The sequence below is a fragment of the Molothrus ater genome, chromosome 6 (genome assembly GCF_012460135.2).
Source record: "Molothrus ater isolate BHLD 08-10-18 breed brown headed cowbird chromosome 6, BPBGC_Mater_1.1, whole genome shotgun sequence".
NCBI classification, from domain to species: Eukaryota; Metazoa; Chordata; class Aves; order Passeriformes; family Icteridae; genus Molothrus; species Molothrus ater.
The window spans coordinates 10,941,280-10,957,029 of record NC_050483.2 but is presented as its reverse complement, the minus strand read 5'-3'; the positions used below and the strand labels follow the sequence as shown (position 1 = coordinate 10,957,029).

The 15,750-nt window shown below is 38.6% G+C and overlaps 1 protein-coding gene across 5 annotated transcripts in view; it reads right to left on the bottom strand.

Annotated features, from left to right (window-relative positions):
* The window catches only part of SBF2 (SET binding factor 2), a 231,945-nt gene that overhangs the window by 74,338 nt on the left and 141,857 nt on the right, over positions 1-15,750 (bottom strand). For all 5 annotated transcript variants that reach the window (XM_036384030.2, XM_036384033.2, XM_036384035.2 and 2 more), the window contains exons 15-16: positions 14,633-14,742; positions 12,976-13,125 (exon numbers count right to left, since the gene is read on the bottom strand). In XM_036384030.2, the coding sequence (XP_036239923.1) occupies positions 12,976-13,125; positions 14,633-14,742 (260 nt within the window). The remainder of the gene's footprint in view (positions 1-12,975; positions 13,126-14,632; positions 14,743-15,750) is intronic.

The window sequence follows — 15,750 nt, the reverse complement described above, 5'->3', positions numbered from 1 at the left end:
TAACTGCATCTGGAAACATGAACTACATAGGGACAGCACCAGGAGCCATGTGCTGTGCTGTACATGTCAAACCAAGTCAGAAATCCTGTAACATTAGTCTCACAAAGAGTTATAGCAGGGGCAAAAGAACAAAATAATTAGGAAGTTTATGGATCTTAACCAAGAGACTATCAGGAGAGTGCACAACTGAAAGAATCTCAAAAAACCCAAATAAATATATAAAGAGAAAAGAGTGTGTTCAACCAGCACAGACAGAAATTATTGGCAAGAAAGCTGATGCCAATTTTATGTATCTTTATCTATGTCCAATGCATCCACAGGGTTCTGGGAGGTGAACCAAGCCCATGTTTGCCTGGCTGTAGCACTGCCCCTGGCAGAGGCATTTCCCACCAACTGCCCACAATGGGGTCTCTTCAGTACGTACTTGACATCATGCTGCAGGACAGCTTTGGGCCTTTTACACCAACCTTGATATTACTGAAAAGCTTTCCTCCACGTTTGGCAGGGGCAGCCAGATGTTCTGTGCACAGCTGCCCCAAAGGACAACAGGACCGACACTGAGCAGCTGCTCCTGGAAGAAGTTTTCTTGGATCAGCTCTGTTGGTGCAGCCCCATTTCTGGATCCATTAAACAAGTGTCAGCTGCTGGAAGAGGATATTTCTGGGATGACCTGCAATGGCTGCAGAATTTCAAGGATGACAAGTGGCGTTTTGTGGGTTTTTCAGAGGAAATTGTGATTAAAAGGTTCTGAATCTTGAATGCAGCCAGCGAGGGCTTTTCCACGCTCGGGCACAGATGATGCACTGCGTAAGCTGTGCTGGTGAACTTGACAGAACCTAAAATCCCCCCTGCCAACTCCACTGCCAGACCTCTCTGCTCCTTAATAGGCTGGAATATAAATCTCCAGTTATGTTTCAAAGAGCAGTGCAGCTTTAACAACGTTAATGGAAGCTGTTGTAGAAATTGCTTAATCCAAAACCAACCTTGAAACAACAACCAGAATTAGGCACACTGCACATCATGAAAAAATCACGTTACTAGAGCAGTCATCAGAAATATCCCATCTTTCTGGAGAAAAGAAATTCCAGTGATAAAGTAATTTCAAGGATAAACAGTTCATAGAAAAGAATACTTGAAGCAAATTTGGGAACTGAAAGACATATGTTGTGCATGACTAAGTAGCATGTTGTAGAGCAGTGTCCACCTTGATTAACACATCAAATCTGTGTGATCAAGGAAGAATGTTGCTACAAAGCCTGAAAAGCCCAAGAGATTCTGAGATTTCAAGCCTGCCTGATTTAGTAAAGTGCTCTCTCCAAGACAGCATCCATCAATGGAAAATATATTCTAATACAAATATTTAAACTATGAAAAAGGAAAACATAGAAAGTACAATATATTCATTTAACTTTATGTTAAGTATTTTAAACTTTCTGATTGTACTTTTCAGTGCATTGACAGCAGCCACCTTTTTCACACAGACACAGATTTTATTTAATATCTTACACTTTTTGGTGGTTCAATGCACAGAAGATGTGGGAACTGTTTCTTATGAAACATTTATTAAAAATTAATTTCTTGATAATTAACAAAATGTTTGCTTTTCTAAGAATCCAAGTAAAAACAAGCATGAAGAGATATTGTAAGAGATAAAGAAAATGGAGAAACAGTAAACCAATTTTGAACTGGCAATTGTAGAACTACCCTCAGAATCCTTCAGTCTTAAAGCTTGCTGAATTGATATTTTTCTCTGGAATTTTTAAATGGCTTCAGGAAATAAGAAGGTTATATAATTCCAGGAGGTAATTCCTCTAACTTTGGTTACAGAAGTGAAAAAGTAAACTCCCAAAACATACTAGTTGGTCATCTAGCTGAAGAGGCATGTTTGGAAGTCCTTAAAAAAATTCCTGTTCTCTGAAAAACCTGTCTGGCAGGACAGACACAACCTGAGGAAAGAAGACATCCTTGAGCTTGCTGTGGGACCAAAGATGCACAAGTGTACTAGATTGCCTTCCAGCAAAATTATTTCTTTGGTACAAATTCTAGGAAATCTTGGTACAATTCCCTTCTGTTCCACAGCCTTCTAAACCACTGCTAGCAGCAACATCCAGCTAACGAGCCACAGAGAAAGCCTTCTTTGCCAGATTTTGGATTGCCAGCTAATCCATTTTAAAACCCTGACAAATCTTCTCCTAGGCTATCTGATCTTCCTTCCAGAAGGTTTTGTTCCAAACACCTGTTTTGTTCTTATTTCATTGACATTTCAAGAAAAAATGCAGAAAGGGTAGTTCTGCTATGTAATCACAGTACATGGCAAGGAGAAGTTTAATAAAAACTTCTGTACCTTGGGGTACAGTGAAATACAGTGAAGTTCTAAGTCCAAACTATAATCATACTGTTTGAAATTCTTTCCTCACAATTCATATTTAGAGCTTTCAGAAGGGTGAGCCAGATTGCAATGGCTGGATAAAAAAGAACGGGTAGTGAAAACAAAAACTGAGAAGTTCAAGCATTAGCAATGGCCTTGGCATCCCAAAACCAGCATGACTCCAACTCCAGAGAACACACAAGCAAATCACCAATGAGTGCAGAGTACAATTCTGAAGATCAACAGATAATTTCTGGACAGTGTGGCATTATTTAGTGCACATACTGAATGAAACACACTGTATCAGCAAGAATAGCAGCCATGTACAATAAATGTGATGACTCAAATGATAAGTATTTGTTATCTTTGTCTCCTCCTAACAAGAAATATGAGTAGATATCCTGATGCATGTGACCATCTTCACATTCCTTTTATCTTACCTGCAGTTCTAAGTAGCAAAGAAACCCTCAAGCTTTCAGGAAGACCTTCACTACCACAGCTCACATTAATCCCACAGTTCCTTATGCTGCTAAAATTTTAGATCTTGTTCTTTCCTGTTTTTCAAGGACATTTAGGAGTGTAGCTTTTGGTTCATGTCCTGCTAGTGAACAACTTACTAAAAATTTCAAATACTCTTACTTACCACCCTTCTTCCTTCTTCAAATCTTCTCTTATGCACAGAAACTAAAATAATGCATTTTCTAAATGAACACACAGGGTGAGAGCTGGGTGCATCAGCAGGATGCTGCTGTGTCATCTGCTGGAGCCCATTTGTGCAACGAGACGTGACTGTGATGATGCAGCCAAAATTCACCACTGCTTTAACAGCAACAGAGGTGCTACATACCTGATTTTGATGAAAATCTCTACCAAAAACCTTATCATTAAACTGGTTGGAATAATTAATTGATAAATTTAATGTGATTTGCTGGACTGATTTTAAATTAATCCATTCCGTTGCCTACTGTTATCATGTGCAGGTTGTATCTTGAATTTGGAAATTAGAATATTACAAACAGTGTATTATAATGCAGACAAGGAAAAATATGAAGTTTCTAAAGAAGAAGTGCTGAAAATCATGGCAGCCTCATAATCCAAGTTGATTTTAAGTGTATTATTATTATTACTACAGTTATTATTATTACTAATAATACAGTTATTATTATTATTACTACAGTTAGAGTAAGATCTAGAAAGATATTTCATTTCATATACCTGAAAGAGACTATTACATGCCAATTGTATGGAATTTCCTTACGTATAACAAAGGATTTGTATTCTCTAAAGTGATGTTTAACCAATTAACATTCCAAGTAAAGATTTTACAAGGTGTTCAACTGACTAAAGGACTTAATTTAATCAAAAGAAGCTGGTTTTGTCCTCAAAAGTCAAATAATCTGTATAGAAAATCAAATCAATTTGTTTATTTACAAACATTGTGGGACTTTAGACCGTTAAACATCCAATTCCAATTCTTAGCTCCCAAGTGGGGTTTTGGACTTCAGAGTTCAAGAACTAGGGGAGAGGTGGGGAAAGGGGGTTGTGGGATTTGTTTGTTTGTTTTATGTATAGACATTGGGTAAAGTAATTTTTAAATACTTTGTTGGATCACTAGGTACCAAAGCCTGCCCCCGTGACTGAGTCCAGGGAGGGAATTACTAAAAATAATCCTTATTAAAGCATGTTTACATGGCATTTTCCATGAATCCTAAAAGCCAATTAATTTAAGTCATAATTCTGGGCTGTAATGTTGAAAAAGAATGTGAACAGCTGCAAGAATTTTTTACAACATATGCAGATTGTCAAATGCTCTTTTGTTTACACCTTTATTTTGTGCTCTTGTTCTAGAATGGCACACACTTTTAATGTAACAGCAGAGGTAGGTCTTTTACTGTAAAGAAATTGATCCTTATGCTTTTTTCCTTAGAAATCATTCTAAAATGTCACACAGTTCACTACTGTTTGTTTGTCATATTAATGCATTTGTCAAAGCTTACACAAGATACTGACAAACCCCAGAACTGGCCCGTGTTTTATGATATTTATCTCAGCACCACACTTCAGTTTTCGAATGCAAGCTGCTGAGATCTCAATTGTTTAAACCAAAGGTTATGCAAACATGACAGCAGCCAAATGATTAGAAGGCTTTGGATATTCCATCTTCTGTCTGCTTCAGAAATGACTGCATGTGAAAAATAATGAGGCTCTTGCAGCCACCCATTAGGAATTTTTATGCAAATTCCTGTAAAATCAAACACTTAGAAATAGAAGCTTCATAAAATTCCTTATAGAAACAACAAAGCAGTTGTCCACCTGGCATGTTTCTGCAAGGTGGTGGCCAGGGCAGCACACCTTGCAGAAATGTCTCACTGCAGCTTCCCTACCTGGGCTTACCAGGTACTCGGAGGGTGAAGTGCAAGTGAAGGAAGAGCAGACACCACAATCCACAGGAATTCTTTCCTAAAAATAGACTGTGCACACGTGGTACAGTCACTGCATGGGTACAGCAAATCAATACCATGCAATATTCTGCCACTTGTACACACTGAATGGCACCAGAGCAGATGAAGTGCATGTCACATAATTAACAGTGTTTTATACACATTTCTATAGGGAATGATGGACCTGAACTGAAATACACTTTATAAACATACCTAACATCTTAGATAAAACCAAAATTCCATGTGTTACTTCCTCATTTTTAGCAATGTGAAACCTGTAAAAACAGAAGTCACTGATTTCACATAGCTTGTTATATCAGCAAAGTGCCTATTCTTTCCAACATGAAAGACTTTTTGGTTTGGTTTGTTTTTTACCACCTTTCATGAATTCACCTCTTTCCCAGCCAGGCTGGTGAGCAACTGCACAGCAGCACAACACAATGCCTAAGCCAGACTTGTTTTATTTACAGCAGTGAGCAGAGCACAAACACATGTCTGCTTTTCATCACGACGACCAAAAATATTCAGAACATGGAGTTATTAGGAACACTTGGCAACCACAAGGCCACAATTAACAGCAAGGATTGCTCCAGAGCAGTCAGAGCTTACCATGCCAGCACTCCAAGGAGCTCCATGGCTTCAGTGAGGTACCTGTGTGTGAGCAAACACAGGGGAGCACATCCTGCACCAGCAGCAAATGTCAGAGGCTTGAACACAAGACCAGCAACAAGGAGACATCTATGAAGAGTAAAGCCTGAGTAAAGCCTGAGTAAAGCCTGCTCCAGCTGCCCAGTAGCACAGAGACCCCTCTGGGATGGATGGGTTTGTACCACCCTCTTCACCCTGCTCAGGGAAATTCCCGTCAGCCCCAAAGCTGCAACCAGCCAGAGCAGCTGCTGGGGCCACTGCTCATGTGCAGTTCTGCTTGTTCTTGTACTAAAACCAACCCTCCCCTATCATTTGATATTTTTATACAATATTAAGGAAAGACCCTTAAACCAAGGCTGGCCCTGCTCTGGCATGCCTGTGCACATGTGTGTACACATGATGTGCACACATTAAGGGCAGGAGGAAGTGTGTGAACACCACATGTTGTGGGCAGAAGCCAGGAGGGAAGGGAGGGAAGCTGAAGGCAGATGCAGGAATGGACAGCACGCCATGGGACTCTCATTTCTGCTAATCCCTCTCTTTTCCTTTCCTCAAGTAACAGTCTTGGGCAATAGTCATGCAGGGCAGGTCCATGCAGGAGTCAAGATCAACAGGAGCAGGGGCTCAGAAGTCTGCAGGAAAAGAGCAATTCAGGAATTTCCCTGCCACACACCAGCTCATTCCTGAACGGCACTGCTGGCACAGCCCCTGTGTGAAAAGCAGCCATGCTTTTCTGCTGCCTGGTCATCAAAAACCCATCCTTGCTAAAACCACAGAGGCAGTTTGACAGAGCTGGAGACACCCCCTGGGGCATGAGCACACATGCAGCATCAGGCAGACACCTCGCTGGGGACACCACTGCACACACTACGGTCCCCAAGGATGTCACAAGAATTACCTGGACACTGGCACTGACACAGGGAGAGTCCTGGCCCAAGAAATGGTTGCTGCCATGCCAAAGGGGTCACCTCCCTTGGCAGCTGTAGGGTAGGGAATGCTGACTGGCCTTCCAGCAGGGGTAGGGAAGACACAGACACACACACACTCACACACACACTCTCCACGATACAGACACAGGCAGCCCTGCAAAGAAATCAACTCTCTTCTCTGGGTTTGACAAAGAGACACCCTTGACTGCAATCTCCCAGGACTCTGCAGCCATCCTATGATGAGTATAACAAACAGAATGTTCCTCAGAACAAAGGAAGGAAAAATGAAAACTGATCAACAATACAATCTTTTACAGTGTGCTTCCACTTTCTGACTAGAGAAATTATGTGAGCACTATCAGTTCAATGTCAGTGCAATGATATTCTGGTACTGTGCAATCTCTTGGGAAAAAGACATTATCAGAAAGATTAAGGAATAGAAACTTCTTTTACTAAGTCCAGAATTTTACAGGTGGACCCCCTAAAAAGTCAGCAGGATGATAATGCTGTTATTTCAACTTTTTGGAATCATGTATCAGAGAAATCATATGATGTGACCAAAAAACTCTACCAAAATCATGTTCAGCACAACACAGAATTAAATCTGGAAGTTTGAAGCCCAAGCCTTAAACACTGAAATCTCCTTTTTTCCCCCACTTAAATAATACCATTACTACATCTAACATGATGAGAAAGTTCAAACTGGTAATAACTGATGAATTAGTAGAATTAAGTGTGGACCTGTTGAATTCTCATTGATTTCTCTTCATGTCTGACCTTCTATGCTTTAAAATACCTTTAAATATTTTTAAATAGTGATGTTTTTCAAACATGAATTCTGAGACTCTGCTTCCAGGAATGCAAGTCAAACTGAGTAACAAAAGACAGGTCACAAAATAAAAATCCAAAAGGAGAGAAATCTACTGTAACCCTCCAAAATAAAGATGTTTAGCAACATAGTTTTCAACATAAAATATGAGAAATGCTATCTCATGTAACCTTCATATTGCCAAGAATTTGAATCATATGACACACACACCGAGCTGATTTTCTCTCAGGAATAATAAAATCTTTCTTGTTATTGGATAGTATTTGCAAACCTCTGAATTCTGAGAACTGACTGATAGTTTTTTAAACTTTATCTGGTGGCAAAATACAATACAAAAGTCACTTGCCTTAGAAAAATAAATTTAATATTAGTTATAGAATACCATTGGTTTTAATCTTGCTTATCAAAGTTTCCTTCCCTTCAGACTGCATAGTAAGTGTGACAAGAGAGGCCCTTATTACACTGAAGTGACACAGAAGAATCACAAGCAAAGTTCTAGAGGCAAAATAAATCAGTATTATCTTCCATCTGCTTCTGGCCAATGTTGGAGAACAGATGATGGCCCAGATGTGCCTTTGCTGTAGCCTTATGCAGGTTACATTTTTAATTTTGTCCTGGTTGCTACTAAGTTGTGCTTCACACTGTACACTCCAAGTATACTTCTAGAACATTCAGTATAATCCATTTGAAAGATAAACACCCGGTTGTTGCCACTATGGAAAGCCACAGTGATCCATCAGAAACTACCTAAAGCAGTAAAGCAGTGACTAATTAGTTGACTATTAAAGATATTCTCTCAGTTACAGTGGCACAAGACGTGTTTACTGACACAGATGTGACACTGGAGCAGGTCCCAAACCAGTGCTGGTGACTGTGTAAGTGTCAGACTAAATCACATCACAAGACCTCACTCCTTCCCTGCAGCTTAAGATGAGAATTTTGAGTATTTACGTATTTATCAGTTTTATGCACAATTTTTCCACTTGAACCACATTTAGATTGAAAATCCAGATGTCTGGGGCAGATGTGTTTTCCAATTTGACTCACATTTGCCAAACAAAAGCATTAATATGCAGCAAGGCAATATTACTGACCAACATCTTAGAGAGGCAGTGCTGTACTGCAGCATCCTGGAGCTCTTCCTTTGAAACAAGAAATTTTATCTGTTCCAACTACCCAACAAAGGTGTCCTGCATTATCTGAAGAGAATCTTTCCCCAGAAATAAATTTTCTTCGGAAGACTTACTGTTAAATATTTTATGCAAATTGCTTTGAATGTCTTTTTAATATCAAAATCATTTCAGGTTATCAAATACCACCCCCACAGTGTATTCAGGCCTCTTCTTGCTGTTACTACCATTTAATTTATCAAATTAAGTGCAACTACATTTCAAAATACAGTGTTCCCTTGTTGCTGCCAGAGGGAAGTTAGAGAGACAACTGAAATTCTGGACAAGTTATGACTGCAATAAATGAATAGAGAAATATGCAAATAGAGCCTTGAGATGGTTTCTGCCACAAATTCTGAACAAGTATTAAAAATACAATGTGTTGTTGTATAGAAGTGCTTCCCTGCTAAAAAAAAGGCTTTTTAGTTGCAAAAAAAAAAGTTAAGTATTTATTTCGGAGATGTCAGCAAATGTTATCATAGAAAATTAAAACATAAAGAAAAATGTTTGAAATAGCAATTTATGTGGAACTTCAAATTTTTCTGAGGTAACCACAGCAGAGGAAAACAAGTTTGACTGAAAGAGTGTTTAGAGCTATAATTCCACATTTTTATCTGCAGTAGTATCTGTTGGAATAAACTGAATTGTCAATCAATATTAAGCTTTCACAACACTTCAGGTTTTTTAACAGTAGTTTAGACATACAACATATGGAACAGAACATAATGCTTCTGCTCCTCTATCAAAGGTAATAATCACTCTGGTAAGACAGGCTGATTTAAATGTTTGCCACAGTACATGATTTTTCAGGGGAAAAAGTCTTACTCAGGGCATGACAACAAAGTTTTCAGCAAGTGGTCAGGGACAACTCCTAGCAGAGATAAAATAAAGTGACTGGGGATTTAACTGCCCTCATCAGAAGGTCTTTGCTTTAATCCATGACCATTACAATCTCCATGTAATTTTGGTCTTCCTACTACTAAACTCTATCAGAAATACTTCTCTCATTTCTGTTTCAGCAGCAGTAATTGCCAATACCTCTCAGACACAGAAGAGCATGTTTAACATTTGAATACTGACTTGCTGCATCATACTTCACTTTAATTTTATTTATAAAGCCTCCTATAGTCTACCACAGGTGCTAAAGAAGGCAGATTAACATGAAACTCTAAAGCACTATTCCACAAATCATAAGCCTATTAAAATCTGCAGGTTCTACCTGTTATCAGTTGAAAGAACAACACTTTAAAACAAAACAATGCCCCTCTTGGACTGAGAGAACTCAAGCTGACAACCACCAGAGAAGTGGCAAATCCAAGTTTTGCCATCCCTAGAGAAACTGGTAAAATACCACCCTCACTTCTTCCCAGCTGCAAAATGGCTAGATCAGATCCTTGGGGAAATACAGCCTATGGAATTGTTCACTCAAATCAAACAACTATTCACTTGAAGCAATAGTAGGAGCAATTTATTCCATTTCCTTTATCTTTTCTCAAGCCAGACAGACATGAGACCAGCAAAAATATACCTGGTGGGATTATCACAAGCATTTTGTTAACATACTGCTCTTCATGCACAAAATGAGTATACAGGAGCTCTGTAAAAGCATCTGACCTTTATTTTTGTGGACTCCACTAAAAAAAAAGAATAGATTCTATTAAATGAAAAAACCTGCCACTAGACAATCAGAAAAATCTTGACTAGCAATGGAGGGCTCTGCATTAGACTTGCAGAGTGCAATCTTCCTCATTTTGTAACACCTGGCACTTCACAGTAAGACAGAGAATTCAATCTAAAAGACTTCCCAGAAATGGCCAACCTGCATCTCTTGAAATTATTTTTTGTGTCTTTTAACAGACACTGCTTAAATTACTTGGTTCTGCGACCTGCAGCTAACAGAATTCACGAGTCTACAGCAAAATGTTGACTTGCTGAGCTTGCAACAATTCATCTTATCATGAGCAGAGGTTTGGTGGCTGGAGAGCATCAGATTTCCCAGCTGGATGAGCAGGTGAGACTGGAGTGGCCCAGGGCAAGCCATGGGGCTGGAGCTGGCTGCACACAGGTCCCCACTCACCCAGTGTGTCCAGCAGGGAGCCAGGGCTCTGCCACCCTGCCAGGGCATTCCCCTCCCCTCCTGTCCATGCTCCAGCCTCAGCAGGATTCCAGTTTCCATCTTGCAGAAGCCAAGGGGAATGTGCAATATCATGAACAGAAAATTCTGGTGGTAGAACTGAGGCAGTTTCTACAATGCCAGTAGTTCAGTGAGGTCTGAAAGCCCTACTGCAACCTAACTCTGCCCAAAAACCCCATCCATAATTAATGTGGTATTTCCCTAAAGCTTCACTACATCTCTAGTGAAGACCACATTTCTTAAATTAGATTTTTGTGTCTTTTAACAGACACTGCTTACATTGCTTGGTCCTATGACCTGCAGCTAACAGAATTCATGTGTCTACAGCAAAATGCTGACTTGGTGCATCCCACTGCAGCAAGGGCAAACTTATTTAAGTTCTCAATAAAGTGCTTTTTTCTTGAATTGATACAGGGAAGCTCCAAAATGTCACAATTTACACATTGCTTCAAATACCACACTTGAGCAAAGTGCACAGACAAATTATAAATCATGTTTTTATCTTAATAAATAACTTCATATGTCATAAAAGTAGATGTTAAAAATACTTGCTTCCAATTCACTGCCCAGTGTCAGGAGTTCAGATGTTTTCATGTTGGCCATGCTTACTTCTGAGAAATGAAAACTTTCATTTTCAAAGATATGAAAATACTGTTGGTGGGGGGAGGGAGGCATAAAAACTGTGCCTCATTATTTGATCTCTTTCTCTTGCATGATTTGAGTTATATTTGCTAGTTTTATTGAAGAAAAACAAGCCTATTTTAATTTCAGTAACTCTTCAGACACATTCATTTCCTTGAACTTGAGCTCTTTCTTGGGCCTTCAGATCACCAAGATGGGAAAAAAAGCTTTTCTTTCAGAGCAAAATTGGCTTTAATTATTTTATTAAAAGGTGATGTCCTTTTAATACTACTTTACTATTTCTCTCCTCAGAAAAGCAAATTTCATCTTCTTCTGCTATAATTTTTCTAAGATACAGAAATGAAGGGGATTTGTATTTTGTTCCTATTTTCTAAAAAGAGCTGGATATTTTTTTAACCAAGGAATGATCGAAAAAGTAGGAGCAAAATCTGTGACATGTCTAGACAATCCTGCTTTCTGGTTTGAAAGAAAATTTCTAACTCTGGAATACACAGCAGGTGCAATATTCCATTAGTCATGATTTTGGACAGAGAAATAGAGTTTCACAGATAAATTCAATTTTTCTTCCAACTCTAAGGCTAAATTTAGGACTTGGAAAAGGTGAAGAACTGTGTCAAAAAGCAGATTCTAGGTGCTGTGTAATTTTAGCCAGTCAACTGCAGTTTTCTTCTGCTGACTGCAGTAGTTTTACTTTTAAGAACACTGCTCAGACAAAGATGGACTTCTTTCACAACAGTAGAAAAATACCTTACTGTGAACAAACAAGAAATGCAACACACAGCAAAACTTGCATTTGATGGTGACCTGAGGTAGCATTTGCTCAGTCAATGTTAATTTATTTCTACACTTCAGTGAAAGTGGCATTTAGCACTCATCTTTTAAAAAATGTGGGTCAACCTCTTATAAATTGTTGCAGAATAATTTCAGTGGGTTTTAGGTTTGAGGAGAGTGGGATTAAAATACTAAGGCCTCCATCAAGTCCCTAATTTGATACAATATCTTAGACAGGGTCAACAAAAGAAAAATTATAACCAAATGTGATCACATTACAAACTAATAAAAATACCTCTACATTCTCAGACAAGAGACATGTAAGAAAACATTTAAGACTATAAAATATTTCAGATGATGAATTGAGAACAAGTGAAGGTAAAAAAGACCAAATATTGAAATGAAAGTCAAAAGAAGTCACCCACATATTTTGCTTTCATAGGTAGCTGCCCCATGTGTTGATGCTTATTCAGCACATAATAATTTGTCAGTAGAATTAACTTTGGAGATGAACTGCAAGCACTTGCAGTGAGTTTCTGACAAACTGTGACAAGCAGAACTGCCACCATGAGCCACAGAAGCAGAAACTATGCTTTCTTAAACTCTGTTTAAACAAGGAAGGCAAACTTCTGGGATTTTTAAGTGACCAGTGGTTGGTAGACATTTTAGGAACTCTGGGTTGAAACTGACCTGGAAAAGCCAAGACCCACTCATTTAAAAAAAAGCACTTCAAGCCATTAAGTTAAATCATTTCACTACCTATCAAAACTAAATTGTATCTAAATTATTAATAATGGGAACAGTTTTCTTTCTGCTTGTCATATCAGGCAGATCTGTACAGACCTGAGTGTTTAATTCTTTCAACCACAAAATATCTTCAATCCACCATCAAGCAGTATCTCCTACATCACTGTAGGATGCGCTCGAGTAATTTAATTATTTTGCTTCTCCACAAGAAGCAAATTTGCTCCTCTAAGCAATTTTGCTTATCCTAATCCTAAAGAAGAGAAAGACAATCAAGGCCAAAGCCCTGCCATGCTGTACCTGCAAAGCACAGTTCATCATTCTGACAATGTAGTCGAACTGCTGGTGGTCCAGGATGGCTCGGTTCTCCTTGACGTGCTGGCCCAGCTCCTGTGTCAGGCAATGCCGAGCTGCTTTGCCCTTCAGGGCTCTCAGAGCTGCAGGCAGGGTCTGCAGAGAGCAACATCTCACTGATGGAAATGGAATTCAGTGGCACTACTCATACTGAATAGCATTCATGTTTTATTAAGAAACTGCAAGTGACAGCAAAGAACAACTCTGGAAATGATCCTTTAGCTTGACTATCAAACTTTCACATAATGGCTGATTTAGCCTGAGCTACCAAGTACTAAATTTCTCCCTTTTTTTTTTTCAAATGCATTAAACAGCATTTCTCACCTACATGTGTAAATAGAAATCCTTTAATGTGGACAGGCATTGATTGATGTGAAATCAGAAATGGATTATTGTGGATGAAAGCAAGTGCTCTGTTCTGTACAGCCAGGCCAAGACTGGAGTTTGCCTGTCAAGGCTGAGCAGCAGATTTTGGGATAAGCAATGAATGACACATGGGTTTAGCAGTGGCATAGCTCTCATAGCAGTGAGGCCACTAGATTGTCATGCAGTTTATCCTAAACCAGGGCCACCAGAGTATTTATATCAAGGTTTGAAAGATGCAGCAAATGCTACAACAGTGATTACCAGCTGTGGCCCCTTAGGCTGAAGGTAATAGGTAAGTAAGAAAAGGCAGCCTATTTGCTAAGGAAAAATTTACCATATAGAAGGACAAAAAACCCACTGAACTTGCCCATGTGTCTGGAAGTTGAATGAGGTTCAAAACTACTGTGCTCTGCTTGGATGAAAACTCTTTAAAAGTGTTACACACTGGATTAGGACTTTTCCCATGTGCATTTTGACACCATAACTTGTAAATCAAGCAAAGCTCATTTTCTATCTTGATCTGCACAGCATCACAGATATACAGGTGATACTTCCCTGAGAAGTCAAAAAATTTCTTAGAATAATTTTACAGTAATTTTCAAATGTAGAATTAGATTTGATTGCAAGTTTGAGTGATTGTTCTACAATGAATAACAGAAAACTCTATGGACAGAATCTACAAAACCTGGCAACTTCTCAGTGAAGAGAAAATAAGAATGTCAGGGATAAGAATTCACTAGCACATTTCAGTGAAGGCAGACATGCCAAATATTTATATTCATCTCTGAGTTCTATCAAATTACTGGCTTTTAAAACCAGCAAAATTGACTGTACTGAAAATTTCCAAGGAACATTGGCTGTTAAACACCAAAGCACATATGTATGCCTTTTGTTTGCATTCCTTCTAATTAATGCTGCTAGACCAATATACATCCACCTCTTAAAAAAAAGTTATGCGGACAATGCTACTTATAACAGTAATGAATTTTGCAAAAAGGGTTTTCAACTCACCCATGTAGGATTAGAAACAGGTTTTCAAATCCATTAGCCTCATATTACACACAATATTGTATTTAGATGATGATTTTTATTGCTTACTTCATTCATGTAAATGGCCAAAATAATCCTTAGCATTTGTAACAAGACTTCAAAATGCACTTTGTGATTAGGCCAGTCTCCATTTGCTCATTAACAGAACAGAGAGTAATTTGGGAGAATTAAAATTTCATTTTATTACCTTTTCAGTCTCCAGAAATTTGTTTTCAAAAATGAACGCGATGCAGTTTCTAACAACTTCCAGCCTTTGAGCACTGTTGAAAACTGTGCTTCCTTTTTCCATTATGGAAACTAACAAAGAAAAAGAAGAATATACATCTGTGAAATGCCTGCAAGAACCACAAAGAATACCACAAATTTCTTTAAGAAAATAATTACTGTGTCCTCCCTTTTATTCTGTTAGGCAAATGCCATTTGCAGGCAGATGGGAACACAAGATCCCAAATCTCTGGTTTTCCTATTCCATCTGAAGAGGAGAGTGCTCTGAATTGTAACTGCATTGGTTGATTCTCTTCACTGTTTGTTCTTGTTGTCTCATACAGGCACAAAGAGATTATAACCTCCAACATACTGATGAAATACATAAATAAACACAAATTAATAATAAATGTGTGTGATCTGCAGTGAGTTACATAGCCTTGCACATTTTGTAGCAGTAGATAACTATTTTTAGATGGCCATGACAAGAATTCTGCAACATGGAATTTAACCTGACAAACCTGTTCTCTTATCTTGATTCCAAACTGTTGAGATCTTATTTTCTTAATCCACTGTTTTGCCTGATTTTTCAACAAAATTCAGAAAGCAAGAACTAACATTCTCTTTTTCTTTATAATATCAAATAAATAGTATCTAAATTCAGGATATGCCTCTCTAGTAGGTAATAACGAGCTACTTATATCCAAGGATTCTGAGACACAGCTCAGCAGGGAGTGTAAGAGTGAAAGCTGTTCCTCAGGAAAAAACCAGCAAACTCCCTGCTTTGACACAGAAATTAATTTATTTTAAAAAATCCCTTCTCCTGCAACTAGCCTTTTGAAGAAAGACAACAGAACACAACCACACATCCTTTAAATTTTCTGTAAGTATCAGATTCAATGATACAGTCAACAGCAAAGGCAGGTGAAGAGAGTTCATCCTCTTCTTGCATAAACCCAAAGAGAAACAGGCCTGGGCAGGGCCTCAAGAGGCCATCTAGTTCACCCTGCTGTCCCTAGACAGGATCAACTCTATTTATGTTATTTCTCATGTTTGTCTAATATGTTCCCAATGTTCTGTGATAAGAGAGACTCCATGGCT